This window comes from Pseudorasbora parva, chromosome 2 (assembly GCF_024679245.1).
Source record: "Pseudorasbora parva isolate DD20220531a chromosome 2, ASM2467924v1, whole genome shotgun sequence".
Taxonomy (NCBI): Eukaryota; Metazoa; Chordata; class Actinopteri; order Cypriniformes; family Gobionidae; genus Pseudorasbora; species Pseudorasbora parva.
The window spans coordinates 13510784-13535883 of record NC_090173.1 but is presented as its reverse complement, the minus strand read 5'-3'; the positions used below and the strand labels follow the sequence as shown (position 1 = coordinate 13535883).

The 25100-nt window shown below is 39.8% G+C and overlaps 2 protein-coding genes across 2 annotated transcripts; both read left to right on the top strand.

Annotated features, from left to right (window-relative positions):
* The first annotated feature begins 363 nt into the window (after positions 1–363).
* LOC137048686 (NAD(P)(+)--arginine ADP-ribosyltransferase 2-like) lies at positions 364–1273 on the top strand. The gene is made up of 2 exons (XM_067426904.1): positions 364–411; positions 488–1273. Exons 1-2 carry the CDS (start codon positions 364–366, stop codon positions 1271–1273), a joined length of 834 nt encoding a protein of 277 aa, XP_067283005.1.
* A 19088-nt stretch (positions 1274–20361) lies between these two features.
* On the top strand, positions 20362–22740 carry LOC137050502 (NAD(P)(+)--arginine ADP-ribosyltransferase 2-like). Its single transcript, XM_067428764.1, has 3 exons — positions 20362–20468; positions 20733–20819; positions 20896–22740. The coding sequence occupies exons 2-3, from the start codon at positions 20769–20771 to the stop codon at positions 21688–21690; spliced, it is 846 nt and encodes a 281-aa protein (XP_067284865.1). The 5' UTR covers positions 20362–20468; positions 20733–20768; the 3' UTR covers positions 21691–22740.
* The last annotated feature ends 2360 nt before the right edge of the window (positions 22741–25100 follow it).

The following is a 25100-nucleotide window of genomic DNA, read 5'->3' as shown; positions in this document are numbered from 1 at the left end:
GAAAATCCTGAAAAACAGCGAAAAGAAACTGCAGAATCTGACAAAAAGACAAAACAGTATTTTCAGGTAAGTTTTGGGTTGAAGTAAAGGATCAATTTAACACTTCAACCAGTGAACATTACAGGTTTAAGGTTTTTTTTTTTTTGCAAAAACATTTGCTCTGTTAGAAAATACTATTAAACACTGTATTATGTCAGAAGTTGTGGAAAGGTTTAATTGTGCAAATCTATGTAAATATCCCTTTCCATTATATTTTGAGTCACAGATTTAGCATTTGTAAGACACTGTTGTGTTTTTTAATGTCTTTCAGCATCTGTTCTTCAGTAGATCTATAGATCATCTGAGGGATTTGACTGAATCAAGATGCTGCTGATCATTGAAGCTCTTCTCATTTTAGCTGCTCTGGGACAGGTAAGCTTGTGTTCTAGTATGAATATTACAGACATGAATACTGATGATGTGATCATTATGATTCCTGTTGCTGCAGGATCACAGAGCTGCTGCTGCTGCTGTTAAAGGACAGATATTTCCATTGGATATGGCAGAGAAATCTGTTGATGACCAATATATGGGCTGTAGAGGGAAAATGGCAGATCTGGTGGAGACAAAACTAAAGAAAGAACTCAATAAATCACCTGATTTTAAAACGGCTTGGGATAAAGGGAAAGAGTTTGTTAATGGCCCGAGAGATGATCTGACAGAAAATAATTTAATCGCCATTTATGTGTACAGTGCTGCTACTGTATACAGGAATTTCAATGCTGATACTCGTCTCGATAAAAACAAATACATAGACAAGAAATACAAATGGTATTCACTTCACTTTCTGTTAACAGAAGCTATACAGATTCTGAATAAAACACAAAATCAATGCCATACTACTTATCGTGGTACGAATGTTGAATTTAATAAGGATGTTCTGAACAAAGAGGTTCGTTTTGGCTCGTTTGCATCCTCCTCTCTTGATATTAAGGTAACAAAAAATTTTGGAACTAAATCTTGTTTTGAAATCTACACATGTGAAGGAGCTAATGTGGCAGAATATTCTAAGCTTCCTCATGAGAAAGAGGTGCTGATTCCTCCATATGAGAAGTTTATAGTCACTGCTGTCAAGACAAGAGTTGAGCAGAAAGATCTCTGGTGTGAGACTGTGTTCACTTTAAAAAGCTCTGGAACAAGAAGTGACCTGAACTGTGCTCAGAAACCATCTCGAATATTGAAGAACATCTCGAAGACCAAGACAAAGTACTATGTGCTGAATAAAGTGCTTTGAATTTACATTATATAATCATGTACATCAATTCCAGCATCTGTCCCTCTTTGTTTAGAGATTAATTTGTCACCAATTGTTTAATTTCAACACAATAAAATAAAGCTATTTTTAAGGGACCCAATTTAGTTGCCTCATAGTGATTTTATTTGTTTTCCTTCATTTATACTCACATCTTACAATGTTAATGTTTGCTATCTCTCCAACTGCCAGCAATAGCGTATGAACTGCTAAATGACCTTCTCAGTTTGTAGTGATAATATTTCTTATGAGCTTTTAAATCTCATTGAATGTAATTCAAATAATTTAAAACATATATTTTTAAAATAAGTTCTTAACTTTTTTTTATTAAGGTCAAGGTGAACTTTATTATCCAGCCAGGTGAAATTCATGTGGCCATTCGTTACGTCCTTGTCACAACATATTCTCTAAAAACACCACAGTCAATCCAAAAGCATAAAGATATAAAAATATGAAAAACAATGGCAATTAATTAGCAATCAATAAACAATTTTAAAACAATGACAGAAATTAACAGTGACATCCCAACATCTACCAGTTGATCTATTACTTCTCATAAATTTATGATGGAGAGGATGAGTGGGGTCATTGAGGATTGAGCTGCCGACACCTGCTCAAGTCATGATCGGCCCTCTTAAATCATGCAGTCTCTTTTCGTCCTTAACATGCATGTTGCCAAACACGCAGATAAAGCCAAAGGACAGAACACTCTGGAGGAGACTTAATAAACTATTTCATGAATGTGTCTGTCTAATCTAAAATTATATAGTGTCCAATGTAAATACATCTGCTGGTGCATTTTCTTAGTTTTGATCAGTGCACATTCATTAAAAGTTTCTTTAGAATCCACTTCAACTCCCAAATATTTAAAGGTTGAGACTCTCTCTACTAATTCACCATTGATCTTAGATCAACGGTGAACAGAATTATTATTCAGTTTTTGCTCAAATCTATGATCATCTCTTTTGTTTTCTTCACGTTGATTTCAAGAAAATGATCATTTCTCCCTCTGAAATCCACTCACAGAAGAAATGTCAGACTTTTTAAAAAAACAACCAGTGCTGTGTCGTCACGTATTTACGATAAGTGGACTGACTTTAGATTAGGTGGCTATTATAGTAAGTGAATATATTTTAATGAATCATTTGATACACTTAATGTGTACATGCATTTTGAATACATTGAACTTACATTTTTTAAAATACCTGCATGTAATAATATCTGTAATTAATTTATGTTGTTACATTCATAATTACACTGTTGACACTTCCCTTACACCTAACTTTACCCTTAAACTTACCCACACCACCACACCTGTCCCTAACTTTACCCTTAAACTTACCCACACCACCACACCTGTCCCTAACTTTACCCTTAAACTTACCCACACCACCACACCTGTCCCTAACTTTACCCTTAAACTTACCCACACCACCACACCTGTCCCTAACTTTACCCTTAAACTTACCCACACCACCACACCTGTCCCTAACTTTACCCTTAAACTTACCCACACCACCACACCTCTCCCTAACTTTACCATTAAACTGACCCACACCACCACAGCTGTCCCTAACTTTACCATTAAACTGACCCACACCACAACATCTGAACCTAACTTTACCCTTAAACTGACCCACACCACCACACCTGTCCCTAACTTTACCCTTAAACTTACCCACACCACCACACCTGTCCCTAACTTTAGCCTTAAACTTACCCACACCACCACACCTGTCCCTAACTTTACCCTTAAACTTACCCACACCACACACCTGTCCCTAACTTTACCCTTAAACTTACCCATCCCACCACACCTGTCTCTAACTTTACCCTTAAACTTACCCATACCACCCCACCTGTCCCTAACTTTACCCTTAAACTTACCAACACCACTACACCTGTCCCTAACTTTACTCTTAAACTTACCCACACCACTACACCTGTCCCTAACTTTACCCTTAAACTGACCCATACCACCCCACCTGTCCCTAACTTTACCCTTAAACTTACCCACACCACACACCTGACCTTAACTTTACCCTTAAACTTACCCATCCCACCACACCTGTCCCTAACTTTACCCTTAAACTGACCCACACCACCACACCTGTCCCTAACTTTACCCTTAAACTCACCCACACCACCACACCTGTCCCCAACTTTACCCTTAAACTTACCCATACCGCCACAGGTAACTTTACCCTTAAACTTACTGACACCACACCTGTCCCTAACTTTACCCTTAAACTTACCCACACCACCACACCTGTCCCTAACTTTACCCTTAAACTTACCCACACCACCACACCTGTCCCTAACTTTACCCTTAAACTGACCCACACCACCGCACCTGTCCCTAACTTTACCCTTAAACGTACCCACACCACCGCACCTGTCCCTAAATTTACCCTTAAACTTACCCACACCACCACACCTGTCCCTAACTTTACCCTTAAACTTACCCACACCACCACACCTGAACCTAACTTTACCCTTAAACTTACCCACACCACCACAGCTGTCCCTAACTTTACCCTTAAACTTACCCACACCACCACACCTGTCCCTAACTTTACCCTTAAACTTACCCACACCACCACAGCTGTCCCTAACTTTACCATTAAACTGACCCACACCACCACACCTGAACCTAACTTTACCCTTAAACTGACCCACACCACCACACCTGTCCCTAACTTTACCCTTAAACTTACCCACACCACCACACCTGTCCCCAACTTTACCCTTAAACTTACCCACACCACCACACCTGTCCCTAACTTTACCCTTAAACTGACCCACACCACCACACCTTACCCTAACTTTACCCTTAAACTTACCCACACCACCACAGCTGACCCTAACTTTACCCTTAAACTTACCCACACCACCACACCTGTCCCTAACTTTACCATTAAACTGACCCACACCACCACACCTCTCCCTAACTTTACCATTAAACTGACCCACACCACCACAGCTGTCCCTAACTTTACCATTAAACTGACCCACACCACCACACCTGAACCTAACTTTACCCTTAAACTGACCCACACCACCACACCTGTCCCTAACTTTACCCTTAAACTTACCCACACCACCACACCTGTCCCTAACTTTACCCTTAAACTTACCCACACCACCACACCTGTCCCTAACTTTACCCTTAAACTTACCCACACACCCACACCTCTCCCTAACTTTACCCTTAAACTGACCCATCCCACCACACCTGTCCCTAACTTTACCCTTAAACTGACCCATCCCACCACACCTGTCCCTAACTTTACCCTTAAACTTACCCACACCACACACCTGTCCCTAACTTTACTCTTAAACTTACCCACACCACACACCTGTCCCTAACTTTACCCTTAAACTGACCCACACCACCACACCTTACCCTAACTTTACCCTTAAACTTACCCACACCACCACAGCTGTCCCTAACTTTACCCTTAAACTTACCCACACCACCACACCTGTCCCTAACTTTACCATTAAACTGACCCACACCACCACACCTCTCCCTAACTTTACCTCTAAACTGACCCACACCACACACCTGACCTTAACTTTACCCTTAAACTTACCCACACCACACACCTGACCTTAACTTTACCCTTAAACTTACCCACACCACTACACCTGTCCCTAACTTTACCCTTAAACTTACCCACACCACACCTGTCCCTAACTTTACCCTTAAACTTACCCACACCACACACCTGACCTTAACTTTACCCTTAAACTTACCCATACCGCCACAGGTAACTTTACCCTTAAACTTACCGACACCGCACCTGTCCCTAACTTTACCCTTAAACTTACCCACACCACCACACCTGTCCCCAACTTTACCCTTAAACTTACCCACACAACCACACCTGTCCCTAACTTTACCCTTAAACTTACCCACACCACCGCACCTGTCCCTAACTTTACCCTTAAACGTACCCATACCACCGCACCTGTCCCCAACTTTACCCTTAAACTTACCCACACCACCACACCTGTCCCTAACTTTACCCTTAAACTTACCCACACCACCACACCTGAACCTAACTTTACCCTTAAACTTACCCACACCACCACACCTGTCCCTAACTTTACCCTTAAACTTACCCACACCACCACACCTGAACCTAACTTTACTCTTAAACTTACCCACACCACCACAGCTGTCCCTAACTTTACCCTTAAACTTACCCACACCACCACACCTGTCCCTAACTTTACCCTTAAACTTACCCACACCACCACACCTGTCCCCAACTTTACCCTTAAACTTACCCACACCACCACACCTGTCCCTAACTTTACCCTTAAACTTACCCACACCACCGCACCTGTCCCTAACTTTACCCTTAAACTTACCCACACCACCACACCTGTCCCTAACTTTACCCTTAAACTTACCCACACCACCACACCTGTCTCTAACTTTACCCTTAAACTGACCCACACCACCACACCTTTCCCTAACTTTACCCTTAAACTTACCCACACCACCACACCTTTCCCTAACTTTACCCTTAAACTTACCCACACCACCACACCTGTCCCTAACTTTACCCTTAAACTTACCCACACCACCACACCTGTCTCTAACTTTACCCTTAAACTTACCCACACCTGTCCCTAACTTTACCCTTAAACTTACCCACACCACCACACCTGTCTCTAACTTTACCCTTAAACTGACCCACACCACCACACCTGTCCCTAACTTTACCTTTAACCTTACCTACACCACCACACCTGTCCCTAACTTTACCCTTAAACTTACCCACACCTGTCCCTAACTTTACCCTTAAACTTACCCACACCACCACACCTGTCCCTAACTTTACCCTTAAACTTAACCACACCACCACACCTGACCCTAACTTTACCCTTAAACTGACCCACACCACCACACCTGTCCCTAACTTTACCCTTAAACTTACCCACACCACCACACCTGACCCTAACTTTACCCTTAAACTTACCCACACCACCACACCTGTCCCTAACTTTACCCTTAAACTTACCCACACCACCACACCTGACCCTAACTTTACCCTTAAATTTACCCACACCACCACACCTGTCCCTAATTTTACCCTTAAACTTACCCACACCACCACACCTGACCCTAACTTTACCCTTAAACTTACCCACACCACCGCATCTGTCCCTAACTTTACCCTTAAACTTACCCACACCACCACACCTGTCCCCAACTTTACCCTTAAACTTACCCACACCACCACACCTGTCCCTAACTTAACCCTTAAACTTACCCACACCATCACACCTGTCCCTAACTTTACCCTTAAACTGACCCACACCACCACACCTGTCCCTAACTTTACCCTTAAACTTACACATACCACCACACCTGTCCCTAACTTTACCCTTAAACTTACCCACACCACCACACCTGTCCCTAACTTTACCCCTAAGCACCTGGAAGGATGCAAAAAATGATGACCCATAAACTGGATTAACTATACCCTCTACAAACAAAGTGCTATTATGGACACTGTACTTACCACTATAAATTTAAAATATATAAGTTCTTGTAGCTTTATCCCTATCTCATATAATAAAAGAGGAGCCATTGTTTCTGGTATTTCTATCCACTAGTAGGCATATGACACGTTATCCACATAATGTACTGCTCTTTTGACATTTAAATTCATAAAAATTCAAAAAAATAAAATACATCCATGTAGGTTATTGTCAGTGAATTTGTTTGTAATACGTAGTAATATGTAGAAAACAAACTAGCTAGCTAGTGATAGCTTAGTGACAGCAATGAAACGTCCAATACTGTCGAATATTAGTTGATAATACTGATAATACGAAGTAAATTTATTTAGTTTGACACCATAAGGGCTGAGATGAGAAGATGTTCCTCTATACTGGGCTTTCTTTTGATCTTCTCCTTTCTCTTTTTCTCTCCCTGTGCACCCGAGGTTTTAGACCGCTTCATTTTTAATGAATTTTGAATGAGCACATTGATCAGGTGATAAACAGACATGTGATTCATTCTGGGGAAACATCTGTGTTGTTAGACACTTCCACGCAAGATGTTGATGTGTTGCCATCACCTGAACCAGTTAGTTCTGTACCATCAAATGACGGTGTTAGAAACCAGACAAGTGAAACTACGCCAAAGTTTACGGTGTCTGAGACTTCACTTGTGGAGGAGCAGCCTGAACTCAGAAGGTCCAAAAGGACAAGGAGACTGCCTAGTTATCTGAAGGATAGCTTTTTTTAGAGTAGAAGTGAGTTCCCCAGCCACAGAGCAATAATGCATCCTGGAACTCTTTGGGATGGAGGCAGTCTAACTTAAGTCTCTAGTCAATATACTGCTGTTCATGTATCTGACTAAATTGTTGGGGCACTAGTGTTATAAGGGGGAAGGGGGTGTAGTGAAGTATAATGTTATTTGTGAGTGTGACCACTAGAGGGCACTCTTGTACAACAGGTGGCTGCATCCCTCAGAATAAGCCTGTGCTTTGTGGCAGATCAAGCATGTGTTCCCATGCAGTGTTGTGCAAGTTACTTCCAAACTATAATACATTATAGATCACTTGTTACTGTTATTTAAAAGTAATTCTGGTAACACTTTACTTGAAGGGGTGTGCATAAGACTGTTATGCATGTTTATGACAACTGTTATTAAGTGTCATTTGCTCAATTATGTAATTTTTAATGCACATATTACATTATTTGAGAGGTCTTTAATGACACCCCAATTTGAGGAGACGGTATAGGGGAAGAAGAACAAGAATATAAAATATGCATGATAAAGTTGTGAAGTCATTCCTGGGCAGCCATAGTGAAGTAATCAGGACTGCCCTGATTCTGGTCTTTGCTGTTCTGAATCCTGAGCTCAGAAACCTTTTTTACTCGCTGTTACTTTAATACATTTACACTTTTGATTGATAATTCGACTCTTGGCCGATCATTGAACTTGGGGAGGACTTTGGGGGGAAAAGTCCAACAATACTTTATTTAAACTTTCGTTTGGAGTTATATGCACTCACTCTTTAACGAATAGATTGAGTTTATTCTTGCCATTTCTTTGTTCCCCTGTGTGTTATGGCTAAATCCTGTTGGAGCTGGGGCACTGTCAAAAGGGGTTCAGGGGGAAACTTAGGACTGTTCCGGCCCCGGATCTAGCCACAGCCATTCCTTGTTCAGTCCGGGGTGGGCCTCCAAAGACTTTTCCTCTTATTTTTTTTACATCAGGAGATAATTTATAAAGTGGAGTCATATGACAAAGTGTTATTTTTCGGTGTGTGTTTATGTGTGTATATGCTGTTGATATATGTGTTTATTTTGTGTAATGGCTCTTATCTGTGTACGTTTTTTCCCCTTTTTGCATTAATTGGTGCTGGTCACCAGTGTATGAATTCATGCCTTGCGTTTTTAAGAGTCAGTGGTATTTCTGTGAGAGAACAGGTTTTGAAAAGCAAATGATTGATTTTATTTCTTGAACTCCTGTTCATACTTTTGAACAGTCAACAAAACATTTGAAATTGTCTATTATCTAACCTTCTGTTAAATCTGGTGGAGTAGATTTTAAAAAAAATGAATTGAAAAATATGAATGATGCTGTTAAAAAAGAGTAATAACACTTAATGACATGATAATGACAAAATAAAATTGTGCCACTGAAAAAAAAAAGTATGACATTATAACAGCCTCAGTCAACATCAAAACCAACCACATGACAGTATTTTGTTAACCCTATAAAGCTAAGTAGTTTCTTAAATTTGATAATCTGCTATGTAATGTTTATGACAGGTTATGTTGTTTTGTTAATGTCAAGTTGTCATGACAAAAACACTGACAGGTTATGATGTATTGACTTATGTCAAGTTGTCTTAACAAAGACATCTCACATAAAGTCATCTTTGCATAAAATATGACATAATTGAGCGAATTACACTTAATGACAGTTGTCATAAACATACATAAAACTCCTTCATATTCATGACGTGTCATGTCAGTCTTATGCACACCCCTTCAAGTAAAGTGTTACCGTAATTCTTTATCATACAATATTACTGTCTCAGAATTGTAATGCATTACATTACTCCTGTATTAATTTTGAATTACTTTAACCAAAATAACTACAGAAGTAGAAATTAACATTCTAAAGTGACCAAATATAGGCTACTACAGAGCATTTACATCCAGTAGAAGGCGATATAATGTAGCATAAGGACTGTGGGCTATCCAGGCTACTAACAATATAGCACTGGCAAAGGGAAGGATACATAATGACAGCACAAAATACTGTCCATAAACCGTGCTCTACACATTTGCATACTACTTCATCAGGAAGTGAAAGAAATGATATGCTGGGTTCCCTAGAAGAAAAACTGGAATGGCCTCCACGTGTTGTAGAATTAGTTGTTGTTGTTTTTTGAGGAAGGGATTGTGCCATTTTTCAAATGTGTGTTCAGCATGGATTTTTAAAAATAAAGGCTTCATGGACAACTTTGACGTCAATAAATGCATACTTGTTTGATTTGTATATACACAGGGCCCAAGTAGATTTTAATAGCCTCACACACTTGCTTTACTATTCTCGACACCACGTCTTGACAGTCAAAAGGCGTTTGCGGTCTTGCGTAATCTCCCCTTGTCTGCTAAATAGTACAGTGTGCAGGCAACTTTTTTGACAACACTGACAGGCGATCTCATCACAGTTGTCATCCCCTCAAAGTGTGAACGAAGCAGCTCACTCAAAGAGAACAGCGATCTCCTTGAAAAACTAAAATTATCTCACTGTTCTTCAGCAACAACCACTTCATTCTCAAAGTTGTCCAACCAACCAGAGGTCCGACTGGGTCTCGTATAAAACTGGCAAAGATGGCGACGAGGTCTGTGCCAAAGTGTTGTCATAAGAAGTGTCCTGTGTATTATTTCATTTTGAATATTATTTCAATGCAGAGTTATCATCTAAACAAAGGAGATAGCAGCAGACAATCTGACATCAAAGGAGATCAAAATATTTTAATGCAATATATACACTCACCTAAAGAAATATTAGGAACACCTGTTCAATTTCTCAGTTAATGCAATTATCTAATCAACCAATCACATGGCAGTTGCTTCAATGCATTTAGGGGTGTGGTCCTGGTCAAGACAATCTCCTGAACTCCAAACTGAATGTCAGAATGGGAAAGAAAGGTGATTTAAGCAATTTTGAGCATGGCATGGTTGTTGGTTCCAGACGGGCCAGTCTGAGTATTTCACAATCTGCTCAGTTACTGGGATTTTCACACACAACCATTTCTGGGATTTACAAAGAATGGTGTGAAAATGGAAAAACATCCATGTGGTGTGGCAAGCAGCGGGGCGAGGGACCGCGAGAGCGGGCCGGTGATTAACGTTCACGAGTACCAGCTGCGTGGCACACCGGTCTCGTCTCGCGGCCATGTGACGGGAGCATATAAGGAGGAGCAAGGACAGCGGAAGACGAGAGAGGACCAGGCCTGGATTTTATGTTTAGTTTTGTTTATGTGTTTGTGGGCAGTCGTCCGTGAGGGGCTGCCCACGTTTTATTTTGTGTGTGTTTGCGGGCAGTCGTCCGTGAGGGGCTGTCCGCGGTTTTACTTTCATTTTGTTTCTTTACTTTAAATAAATGTTGTTAAACGTTCGCCGGTTCCCGCCTCCTTCCTGCCCATCTACAAACCGTATTACATTGGTGCCGAAGCCCGGGAGGAAGGAGGGACGCGCTGTCGGAGAGCCCTCGCTGCTGAGGGGGATCGCGGTGCTGAGGAGTTCGGGCAGCGCGGATGAGGAAAGACCGCGAGGGCTGCCCGAGGCGATGGTGCTGGAGCAAGAAAGGTGGGACAGAGACCTCGCTGCCGTGCCCCTGGGTCGAGGTGGGGTGGCTGCCGTCCGAGAGGGAGCGGAGGAGTCGCCGCGCTTGCCGGGGGCCGGAGCCTGCTGCCATCCGCCTGATAGGGGAGGAGCAGGGAGCGCGGGGCTCGCTGCCGGGTCCCTCGAAAGGAGGAGTCACCGCCGGCCGCCAGGGGGCGGAGGAGGATCGAGCGGCCCACCAGGCGTCCAGTGCCATCGCACAGCACCGCGAGGAAGAGCCTCTCGGCGGGCGGAGGGCCGAACGGCAGTGTGTCTGGGAACCGGACCAGAATTTTTTTTTTCCCCTTCTTTCTTTTTTCCCTCTCTCCCCTCTCTCGTCCGCGGGCTCCGTGGGCTCCTCGTGCTCCCGTCTACATTTCTCTCGCCTCTCTGTCCTTACCCCCAGGTGCCGCGGCCGCCGTGATCGGCCCCCCCCGGGAGAGGGGGGGAGGGGGAGTAGAGCGCCGTCTCGGGAGTGCCCCCCGGCCTGCGAGGGGCGATGGGGGTATGTGGTGTGGCAAGCAGCGGGGCGAGGGACCGCGAGAGCGGGCCGGTGATTAACGTTCACGAGTACCAGCTGCGTGGCACACCGGTCTCGTCTCGCGGCCATGTGACGGGAGCATATAAGGAGGAGCAAGGACAGCGGAAGACGAGAGAGGACCAGGCCTGGATTTTATGTTTAGTTTTGTTTATGTGTTTGTGGGCAGTCGTCCGTGAGGGGCTGCCCACGTTTTATTTTGTGTGTGTTTGCGGGCAGTCGTCCGTGAGGGGCTGTCCGCGGTTTTACTTTCATTTTGTTTCTTTACTTTAAATAAATGTTGTTAAACGTTCGCCGGTTCCCGCCTCCTTCCTGCCCATCTACAAACCGTATTACAATCCAGTATGCAGTTTGTCTGCTTTTGACACACACACACACACACACACACACACACACACACACACACACACACACACACACACACACACACATACACAATAATAATAATAATAATAATAATAATAATTAAATAATTATATATATATATATATATATATATATATATATATATATATATATATATATATATATATATATATATATAAACTAACAAAACTACTTTAATTTAAAATTTACCTGTTTTGTTTTTTGTTTTTTTTTACAAACCCGATTCCAAAAAAGTTGAGACATTTCAATTATTCAGAATGCAACAAAGATAACATATAAAATGTTTAAACTGACAAAATGTATAATAAAGGAAAAATAAGGTGATTTTAAATTTCATGGCATCAAAACATCTAAAAAAAGTTGGGACAAGGCCATGTTTACCACTGTGTGGCATCCCCTCTTCTTTTAAGTCTGCAAACGTCGGGGGACTGAGGAGCCAAGTTGCTCAAGTTTAAAGGGTTAGTTCACGCAAAAATGAAAATTATTTCATTAATTACTCACCCTCATGTCGTTGGACACCCGTAAGACCTTCGTTCATCTTCAGAACACAAATGAAGATATTTTTGTTGAAAGCTGATGGCTGAGAAAGGCTTCAGAAAGGCCTCCATTGGCATTCAGTATATTTCCACTGACCCACTCACAAGACCCATAAAGGCACTAAAGACGTCGACACACAGTCCATCTCACTACAGTGGCTGTACAATCATTTTACAATGCGACGAAAATAGTTATTGTGTGCACAAAAATCAAAATAACGATATAATCCACCAAATTATTGACGTGAACTTGACGCATGCGCGAGAATATGGCGCAGCTCCGCCGTTTGAATCATAGCGAATACATGACCCGGAAGAGGAGGAGCGCCGCTATCGCATGAGTTCCGGGTGAGTTCACGTCCGAGACCTACACGGAAGACAATATCTTGGCAGATAAAGTCATTATTTTGATTTTTTTTTTTTTCGCACAAAAACTGTTCTTGACGCTTGGTACAATTATTGTACAGCCACTGTAGTGAGATGGACTTTGTAACGAAGTCTTTAGTGCCTTTTATGGGTCTTGTGAGTGGGTGAGTGGGAATGTACTGAATCCCAATGGAGGCCTTTTTGAAGCCTTTCTCAGCCATCAGCTTTCAACATAAGTAACTTCATTTGTGTTCTGAAGATGAACAAAGGTGTTACAGGCATGGGCGTAGATTACGCGGGGGACGCGGGGGACGTGTCCCCCTCACTTTTAATAAAATGTATTTTCGTCCCCCGCACTTTTACTGGGTCTCACCGATCCTAGTCGACCCGCTCCGAGCGGGATTCGAACCAGCGTTACCCTGCGCGGGGGCGGGCAAGGTAACAGGAACGCTAAAAACAGCTTTCTTTAATCTCGGTTGATAGCGCGCTTATTGAGGTCAGGGGCAAGTGTATTTACATAGAAACCAATGTGAATAGCCTACATCAAGATTTAAATACAGAGACAAAAAATAATCTATGCATGACATGTAATTTTATTCGAATCTAAATATGAGAAGGGCGCTCTCTCACAGAAAGTCCAAAAGCAGATTCAGAAGTAATACACTGTCACGCTGGAGCTGCAGCTAAAGGAAAACAATCGTTATGATGATGAAACGTGACGACGACAATCAGACGATTGCGAAAATATATGCTTTATGTGTGTTTTTCAAGTCATCTCAATGTAGGCTATTTATTGAAAATAAAGTAGCCTGAATAATGCAGCTTTTAATGTTTAGTATCTTCTGCTCACCAAGGCTGAATTTATGTAATCAAAAATAGTTAAACAGTAATATTTTGAAATATTATTACAAATGAAAACAGCTTTTTTCCTATGTGAATATATAGTAATTTATTCCTGTGATCAAAGCTGAATTTATCATCATTACTCCAGTCTTCAGTGTCACATGATCCTTCACTAATCATTCTCATATGATGATTTTATAATCACGAAACATTTATGATTATTATCTGTGTTGAAAACAGTTGTGAAGCTTAAAAATGTTGTGGAAACCATGATAGCCTACATGTTATTTTTCAGGATTCTTTAATGAATAGAAAGTTCAATGGACAGCATTTATTTAATAAATTATTAACTTATGTAATATTAAAAATATCCCTTGTGATCAATTTAATGCATGTCTGATCAACAAAAGTATTAATTTCTCTCTTTTTTAATTTTACCACAAATGTTTAGATGGTTTCCACAAAAAATTAAGCAGCACTATGAGCAGCACAACTGATAATAATCTTAAATGTTTGTTGATCATCAGATCCTCATCTGAGAATGATTAGTGAAGGATCATGTGACACTGAAGACTGGAGTAATGATGATAAATTCAGCTTTGATCACAGGAATAAATTACACTTTACTATATATTCACATAGAGAACAGCATGGTTTACATCAGAATATATATATTTTTTTACATTGCATAAAATCTATGGAGTCTTAATGCACAAGTGTTTGTAGTATATAACCCAATCATAAAATTGGCACAAAAAATAGGAGAATAATGTTATATATATAGATATTAATTAGTGGTTATTGTTCAGCAGTGTATTTGATATCTTGCCCAATTAAAAGCAAGAGATGCGATAAATTATATTGGTCCAAAACTAAATAAATGGCATTACGACATTTCTGTCCCCCTCACTTGTAAAAGATGGCTACGCCCCTGGTTACAGGTGTCCAACGACATGAGGGTGAGTAATTAATTAAGTAATTTTCATTTTTGGGTGAACTAACCCTTTAAGAATATGGATGTTGTCTCATTCTTGTCTAATACAGGCTTCTAGTTGCTCAACTGTCTTAGCTCTTCTTTGTCGCACCTTCCTCTTTATGATGTGCTAAATGTTTTCTATGGGAGAAAGATCTGGGATGCAGGCTGGCCATTTCAGTACCTGGATCCTTCTTCTATGCAGCCTTGATGTTGTAATTGATGCAGTATGTGGTCTGACATTGTCATGTTGGAAAATTAAGTCTTCGCTGAAAGAGACTGCATCTGGATGGAAGCATTTGTTGTTCTAGAACTTGGATATACTTTTCAACTTTTGATGCCTTTCCAGATGTGTAAGCTGCCCATGCCACACACACTCATGCAACCCCATACCATCAGAGATGCAGGCTTCTGAACTGAGCGCTGATAACAACTTGTGTTGTCCTTGCCCACTTTAGTCCAGATGACACGGTGTCCCAGTTTTCCAAAAAGAACTTCCATTTTTGATTCGTCTGACCACAGAACAGTTTTCCACTTTGCCAAAGTCCATTTTAAATGAGCCTTGGCCCAGAGAAAACGTCTGCGCTTCTGTATCATGTTTAGATATGGCTTCTTTTTTGACCTATAGAGTTTTAGCTGGCAACAGCAAATGGCACGGTGGATTGTGTTCACCACCAATGTTTTTTGGAAGTATTACTGAGCCCATGTTGTGATTTCCATTACAGTAGCAATCCTTTATGTAATGCAGTGCCGTCTAAGGTCATGTATTTCCAATGAGCCTGGGTTGGTTTTTTGGAAATGCATCCTGTTTTGAAACCAAAACATGTGAAGGTGATGAGGGGACAAAATAACTCTAAGCTTCCTCGTGAGAGAGAGGTGCTGATTCCTCCATATGAAAAGTTTAATGCCACTGTTTTCCTAAACAGAAGAGAGCAGAAAGATATCTGGTGTGATACCATGTTGTGTTGAATAGCACTGGAACAAGAAGTGACCTGAACTGTTCAGTGACTTTCAAGAAAACTACCACATCTGAAAAAAAACAAAAAAAATCTACATCTGTTCAGGAAAGTAACCTGCATATTTGTTTTAGCCAATTGTAATGTATTTAGTTCAATAAAACACGTACTGTAAGTGGTGATGGTGTTAATGATGTACCTCAGATACGAGCGAAAGTGAGCTTCAGTGCATCGCGCTCGGACTGCAGAGAATGTGCTCAATCAGTGTAAAAATGAACTTCTTTCTAACTGGAGTCTAATAAAAGTTAAACAGAAAATACGGTAACTTGTAAGCAATAACTGCACTTTGGGTTTAGAATAGTAATATTAATGATAACCCTTTTCTTTTCCCTATTAATATTTGCTGCTGCATCCTTTACATCAATGGCTTATCTCAATGTCTCCAACTACGGGCTACGCCACGGATAAAACAGAAAATGCACGCTGCATTAACGCGTTATTAACAGTTTGACCATTAAGCTGCTTCACAGTGATTTTATGTCTCCCAAATGTATTTCTTCACTCACACATAATCTTGTTGAATCACACGAGTAAGTTACAACAGCAACATGCTAAATCAGATCAAGCAATCACACCTAGGGCTTATATCATGAAGCCAGGTATAATTCAGTTTAGTTTGCCCAAACCTGGGTTTTAGGCACCATAATAGTGGTTTAGCTTTATGCCTAACATCAAAGACTGGATTGGTTTGGTTGGTCAACTCAAAACTAATCCCCTAATTCTAAGTTTGTTCAGCTACCATCACGCTACGAGCCCCAGGTTTATACTTTCATCTCATACATTAACATTCTGTTTCATATTTTTAGCATGCTAACATACACCAATACAGGCTAGCAGTTCACTAAAAAATACTTTTTTCAGTGTATTTGTTTTTGTCTCATTATGCAGACTTTAAGTGTTTACTCACAGACAGGAAGAATTTGTGCTTGTGTTTTTGAAACGACAAACACGCCATGCCTTCAGAGGTGTTGCACAGTTTGAACAGTTGAGCAGTTTCATGCAGCTAAACATGAGCTGGATGCATCAACATCACACTTCAGCTCTATATAGATGTCAGCAAGCTAAATATACACTGTAAAAAAATTGTTGGTTTTTGTTGGTTTAACTTAAAAAAGTAAGTAACCTGGTTGCCTTAAAATTTTGAGTTTATTGAAATTAAAATTTGAGTTGATACAATGAAGGAAATTTGTTTAATAAATAGACACTTAAAATATTATTGTATCTGAACCACATACAAAATTGATAAATCATGAAAATAGCACTATTTGGCATGTTTCACTGCGTCATCACAAATAAAACACACACAATTACCCAATATGCTTACAAAATCTTTTATTAATATTTTAATAAAGGTTGTTGAATCTCAAAAAAATGTTCATTGTATTAACTCAAAATTTTTATTTCAATGAACTCTAATTTTTTACTGTGTAGTAATGAATACTTGCTCCATCGTAACACATTTGAATTTCGATAAGGATGTTCTAAACATGCATTTTGTCTTTTTTATTTATTTTGTCTGCTCATCACTCAACCTATTAGAGCAGAAGTTTTGAAACAGTTTTATAATAATGAACCTTAGATATGATAAATCCCCTTGTTGACCTGATAATCTTTTCCATTGTTTCACAATGACAAGACTTAAACTATTCCCAGACTAAAATTCATGTTCAATCTCTTTTAACTGAAAGCAAAAAAAAATGTCTCAAAACATACACTAGTAAAAAAAATTCAAAGGCATGTTTAGAAGTGTTAGGGCTGTGTGCAGGTAGGAAGACAATGGGAGAAGCATGTGTCGCGGGTGTCGAATTTTGAGTGGGAAGGAACTTGAAATGGAGCCTGAGTTTCTGTGGGGAGCGCTTTCAGTGGGGGACCGAAGAGGCTGCCGGTTCCGGGAATAGAGGGAACGTCACCGTCAGCTGGAGCGACTGTGACTATGCCCCACTGAGTGGCAGAAAGACTGAGAGGCAGCACTGGTTTACAGTGTGAATACAGCGAAAACACACAAAACCAGGCCTGGCGCCAGAAGGGGGGTAGAGGGAGGCAACCCGATCACACATAAATGCGTATAAATAGTACAAGTGTGCAATGTCTTGGAATGTATACGCCAAAACTCATTTTGGCGTGCATATGATACGTTGTTTTTCGCGTGCATATGATACGCACTTTATGGCGTATATATGACACGCTCTTGGGTAGGTTTAGGGTGGTGGGGCATATATATGACACGCTCTTGGGTAGGTTTAGGGTGGTGGGGTGGGGGGTTCATATGTATAATACGCCATAAAATGCGTGTCATATGCACGCGAAAAACAGCGTGCCGTAGACACGCCAAAATGGAGTTTTGGCGTATACATTCCACGACATTGCACACTCGTACTATTTATACGCATTTTTGTGAGAATAGCCTGGGGGAGGCTTGTCCACGGACCCAATGGACATCACTGTTCCGAGCTTGAGACGGGCTTGATAATAGTGTGCAATTTTCTCACTCAAACCACCAACCTGCTGCTGCTTCTGTGCTTTAAGAGGGAAACACTGCTCATAACTGCTTGTCTAGGATCTGTAATCCTCCGTAGGAATTCGTAATAATTGCATATTATCAGCGAAAAGGAGCCAGCAAATGACCCAGTGTGTATCTGTATTTGCACTCGTGAAATAATTACATTTCCAACGTGTTTTTGCCTCGGTGAGTAATGTAGCCAATCACAGACATGTTTGTGGATATCTACAACGCAGTTGACCAATCACAGGTGTTGAACTTGTAATCTACTCACCGCTCGACTGTTTGTACGGGTGCTGAGTTCAGTTAACACGCGCGTCTCTATAAGTGCAGACATCGTGAAAATAAGAGATTCATTGTATACCAGCTTCACTGCGGAAATCTGAGATTGCGTATATTGAATGAGTGACAGCTTTTAGTGATTATAAAGGGAGCACTCTTTGCACGATGTCTGGGAAATATAATTATTATTTATTTTTTATTAATAGGTCTATAATATATTCAGAATTTGAATAAAACTTTTGTTTTCCATTTGTGACAAGCGGCCACATACATGCTTCAATACACTGACCCATCCACAGTGGATGATCCACTCCACAAGCGGGATTCACTCGAAAAATGTGATGACTGATCAGTTATAAATAATCATTGAAATCAGGCCCATAAAAATGTTGATTCCTGGCTGCATGTCATTATCCATGGATCACTGAATCTGTGGTAAGTTGTAAGGACCAATATATAGAGCCCAACCTTTAGTTTAAACAGATAATTGTTTGCTATACTCGCGTTTTCCTCTAATAGCTGTGGTCACGCAGCAGCTCTTCTGCCACTCAGCCCCGGCTGAGGGGGCGTGTTCCGGCGGGAAAGTGACGTCTATAGAGGGAATGCACGTGACGTCATCATCAGCTGGAGTGACTGTGATTACGCCCCGCTGAGTGGCATAAATCCTGAGAGGCAGCATTGGTTTACAGCACGAATGCAGTGAAAACACACAAAACCAGGCCCTGCGCCAGAAGGGGGGTAGGGGAGGCTTGTCCACGGACCGCATAGTCATCGCTGTTCTGAGCTTGAGACGGACTTGATAATACTGGCCGCGCGGGCGGATGCTGTGCGAGAGATCGCCGCGGCTGGAATGCGGCCTACTCGGCTGCGCGGTAGATCGTGATTTCAGCATAAATTACCAATTTAATGAACGCGGAGTTGTCTTTTTGGGATAGTTAGGATACATTTGATCATTTATTAGTTTGTTTTATTACATTCAGTCATTGTGGGCAAATATATTGCCTTTCAGCTTTAGGCGTGCTACAAATCTGGAGTTGAACTGGGCCTTGATTATAAACCATCGTCGCCGAAATGCAGGGAACAAACAAAAAGACCTGCACAACTCTGTTGCTGCTCCGAAAAAAAACAAACTCCATCGTCTGTCCAATAAATGCTGGGTTGTTTGGGAATCTGTGCAGGGTTGTCTTGCCCTGACAACAAAAAACACGCTTCTTTGGTGACATTGTTGGTTTTGTGAAGTCCTGTGACTGCAGCGCAGCCAGGAGCCGGCTTTCCTAAAGCGTATGGGAGAAGATCCCCTACGGCCCGTACAAGGGCATTCCACCTTATCTGTCATCAGATAGACCCATACTCAGAAAAAACTTTCCGAAACTTATGAGAAAAAGAATATTTTTGGCACAGAACTAATCCATCAAACATCCAACTTTATTTTTTACTTTGTCCATGTTTAGGATGAGAATCCAAGTCTTTAACAGTGTTAAACAGCTCAGTATGCATGAAACAGCACCCTCCCCCCTCACCCCCCCCCCCACCCTTTTACCAACTCAAGAGTTTGTCTAGGTTAAAACCACACATAGACCAGAACTAAGTGATAATCATGTGATCTAAACCATTTAGATGTTTAGATACTCACAATCACACTATTAACACACACACACACATACTCACACATACAAAAAAAAAAAAAAAATCAGCACTATAAATAAGCCACTTTCCTCATCTGTTAGTCTGAAGAGTCATTGTCATCTGGCTGTGATAGACTGACTTTTCTGAACTTCTCTCGTCGTTGCTCCTGAAACTCCTGAAAAATAGCGAAAAGAAACTGCAGAATCTGACAAAAAGACACAACAGTATTTTAAGGTAAGTTGGGTTTAAAATAAAATGATGAATTTAACACTTCAACCAGGGAACATATGACATATCACAGGTTTAAGTAATTTTTTCAAGAACGTTTGCTCTGTTAGGAAATACTATTTAAACCTGTATTATGTAAGAAGTTGTGGAAAAGTTGAATTGTGCAAATCTATGTAAATATCCCTTTCCATTATATTTTGAGTCACAGATTTAGCATTTGTAAGACACTGTTGTATTTGTCAATGTCTTTCATCATCTGTTCTTCACTAGATCTATAGATCATCTGAGGGATTTGACTGAATCAAGATGCTGCTGATCATTGAAGCTCTTCTTCTCATTTTAGCTGCTCTGGGACAGGTAAGCTTGTGTTCTAGTATGAATATTACAGACATGAATACTGATGATGTGATCATTATGATTCCTGTTGCTGCAGGATCACAGAGCTGCTGCTGCTGCTGTTAAAGGAGAGATAATTCCATTGGATATGGCAGAGAATTCTGTTGATGACCAATATATGGACTGTAGAGGAGAAATGGCAAAGCTGGTGGAGACAAAACTTCTAAAGAATGAACTCAATAAATCACCTGATTTTAAAACGGCTTGGGGTAAAGGGAAAGAGTTTGCCAAGGGCCCGAAAGATGATTTGAATAGGAATCATTTAATCGCCATTCATGTGTACAGTGCTGCTACTGTATACAGTAACTTCAATTCTGACACTCGTTCTGGTAAAAAAAACTACATAGATAAGAAATACAAATGGTATTCACTTCACTTTCTGTTAACAGAAGCGATACAGATTCTGAATAAAACACAAAATCAATGCAATACTACTTATCGTCGTACAAATGTTGAATTTAATACGACTGTTCTGAACAAAGAGGTTCGTTTTGGCTCATTTGCATCCTCCTCTCTTGATCATAATGTAACAAAAAATTTTGGAACTAAATCTTGTTTTGAAATCTACACATGTGAAGGAGCTAATGTGGCAAAATATTCTAAGCTTCCTCGTGAGAAAGAGGTTCTGATTCCTCCATATGAGAAGTTTAAAGTCACTGCTGTCAAAAATAGAACAGGTCATCCAGATCTCTGGTGTGAGACTGTGTTTGTGTTGAATAGCACTAAAACAAGAAGTGACCTGAACTGTGCTCTATTCAAGAAACCATCTCGAATATTGAAGAACATCTCGAAGACCGAGACAAAGTACTATGTGCTGAATAAAGTGCTTTGAATTTACATTATATAATCATGTACATTAATTTCCAGCATTTGTCCCTGTTTGTTTAGTTCATTAATTAATTTGTCACGCAAGTTATTTTTAAGTGACCCAAGTCAGTGGCCTTGAGGTGATTTTATTTTTTCTTCATTTATTTTCATCTTACAATTTTAATGTTTGCTATCTCTCTAACTGCCAGCAATATCATATGAACTGCTAAATTACCTTCTCAGTGCAAAACTTGCAGCGATAATATTTTAGTAACAAAAAAATATTTTAAATCTCATTGAATTTAATTTAAATTGGTGAAAAAGATTTTTTAAATTACATTCTATATATTTTTTTTTATCAAGGTCAAGGTGAACTTTATTATCCCACAAGGGTGAATTCATGTGGCCATACATTACGCCCTTGTCACAACACATTCTTTAAAAACATAGACACCATAGTCAAACCAGTAAACATATAGATATAAAGATATGAAAAACAATGACAATTAATAAAAAATCAATAAACATTTTTATTAACAAAAAAATAACAGTGACACTCCAACATTTAAGGTTAAAAATGACTCACATTATCAGGTAGCTAAAAATGTTAAACGCTTGCAATGTGCTTGATGATTTATTTGACTTGTGCAAATGATTTATTGTACTTTTCTGTTCTAATTCTCTGTTGTAAAATTCTACCAGTTGACCTATTGCTTCTCATAAATTTATGATGGAGAGGATGAGTGGGTTCATTGAGGATTTGGTCTGTCTTTTTTAAGATACGCTCATTGTACAGCTGAGCTGTCCATCTTAATCATGCGCTGCAGTCTCTTTTCATCCTTAACATGCATGTTGCCAAACATGCAGATAAGACCATAGGACAGAACACTCTGGAGGAGACTTAATAAACTATTACAAGAATGTGTTTGTCTAATTTACATAGTTTCCTAAGGAAATACATCCTCTGCATTTTCTTGGTTTTGTTCAGTGCACATTCATTAAAAGTTTGTTTAGAATCCATTTCAACTCCCAAATATTTAAAGGTTGAGACCCTCTCTATTAATTCACCATTGATCAGAACTATTAAACTGCTTTTGCTCAAATCTATGACCATCTCTTTTGTTTTCTTCACGTTGATTTCAAGAAAATAATCATTGTGTGAAACCCTGTAATTCCCTCTGAAATCCACTCACAGAAGAAATGTCAGACTTTAAAAAAGCAACCAGTGCTGTGGCGTCAGCATATTTAAAATAAGTGTGGTCTGAAGAAGAAGCTTGACGGTTATTATTGTATAATGTGTATAGGATGGGCGACAGAATGCACGCTTGAGGTGCCCCAATATTTATAATTTTCGAGGATGAGATACATAAGTTAAATCCGACTTGCTGACTTTGGTCCGTCAAGCAGTCATAGAACCATAAATCTATTGTGGATTTACTCCCAAATGCAGCAATTTTTTCACCATCAGGTGAGGTTGGATCGTATTGAAAGTGCTGCTGAAGTAGATGAGCACAATCTTGACAAGGCTCTCAGCATGCTTGAGGTGCTCATGAGTGCTGTTAATCAAGGAGAGCAGCGCATCCTCAACACATCTCTCTGCACGATAGGCACATTGATTTGGGTTTAAATGAGGTGAAACCTCATAGAGAAGTTGTTTTAAAATCACATGTGTCAAATCTACAATAAAAATTGTTTAATTGGTTTGCCATGTTTAAGTCATTCTCTGCTACCTTAGGGTGCTTCTTGGGCTTGTATCCTGTGATAGATTGGACACCATGCCAAGCTCTCCTAACATCAGTTGTGGAAAAAAATTCTAACTTGTGTTTTTATGCTGATTTACAGTCATTGAATCGTAGCGGCCAGTGTGTCAGCGGAGGCGCAATATACACAAGTCTGATTTGGTGTATTTCTCTTGGCAAATGGTAAGGCCTTAGGCAGAGCGCTAATAGGTCAATGTCCTTTGTGCAGAGTTCAGGTTGTGGTCCATGTAGACCTCTAGGTCGACCGACGAGTCAAGGTCCGCCTCAGTGAGCCAGCTATCTGTCAAGCAGATAAGGCCCCAGATAGCATGTAATCATTGAAACAATGTTTATTCAGTGTAGAAGCATCAAAGCTAATTACATTGAATTTAGTTGTTTAGCATCACTCTTGCACCCTCAGTTAATGTTGAAACAATACTGATATTTTAACCACAAATCAATGGTAATACTATTGATTCAACATTACAAAGTGATATTTTTTCAACATCACTTTTAAACCCTTAGTTAATATAGAAATAATGTTGAGATTTCAACTTTAAAGCAACGATAATAGCATTGATTCAACATTACAAAGTGATATTTTTTTAACATCACTCTTGCACCCTCAGATAATGTTGAAACAATGTTGGGATTTCAACCTCAAATCTATTGTAATATCATTGAATCAACATTATGAACTGATGATAGTTCAATATCATGCGTTTGCACCTGAATTAAATGTTGAATTAATGGTGAAATTAAAATGGTTATGGTAATGCTATTGAATCAACATTAGAGTATGATTGATTCTACATCACTGATGTTGAATCAATTTTGAAATTAACAAAAATAATCAATGGTAATATTGTTGAATCAATGTTAAAATGTGATTTTGATTCTATCACTCTTGTTAAAACTGAAAATACTACTGTAACGTAATGACAACATAAAACAATGTTGCCATCTGATATACCAAGTTAATGTTGAAAAACATTAATATTTCAATTACATTCAATATTGGAGAAAACCTTTTAAAATATAAATTACACCCCCTCAGCAGTTGAGTCATTTTTTTTTATTTAACAGTTTACCACAATCAGTATAAAATATATAAAAGATTCTTCTTTAAAAAATGGGGGGAGGGGAACAATAGGACAAAAGCATTAGCCTACAACCTTTAAAAATAAAATTAATTTCAGAAGTCTGATGTCATTATAACTACAGGTGGCCCAACAGTTCAGGTTTTGAAAATCTGGCTTGCATCAGACAACTGCCTCTTTTCCTTTGGGTTCTCTGAAATCTGAAAAAGAAAGCATGATATTACTGAAGAAAAAGTCAATTCAGATTTAAATAATACAGTCACATTTAAGAATGTTAATATCACAATATGATTCACTTAAAAATAAAATAAAAAGACTCAACACAAAATATTCAAACTATATGATTATAGAACTGTTAAATTCTGTATCTTTATTTTAGTTTTCTAAAATCCATTAATGCTCAGAAGAAAGTGTGTGAGATTTTTCCCACCGTGTTTATCTCCAGCCCTAATTAAACACACCTGAACCAGCTGATTAAGGTCATTATACGATCAATGATAACTTCAGGCAGGTGTGTTGAGCTAAAGCCCTGTCCACACGAACACGGGTATTTTCAAAACCGCATCTTTTTCTACGCGGTTTGGCTGTTCGTCCAC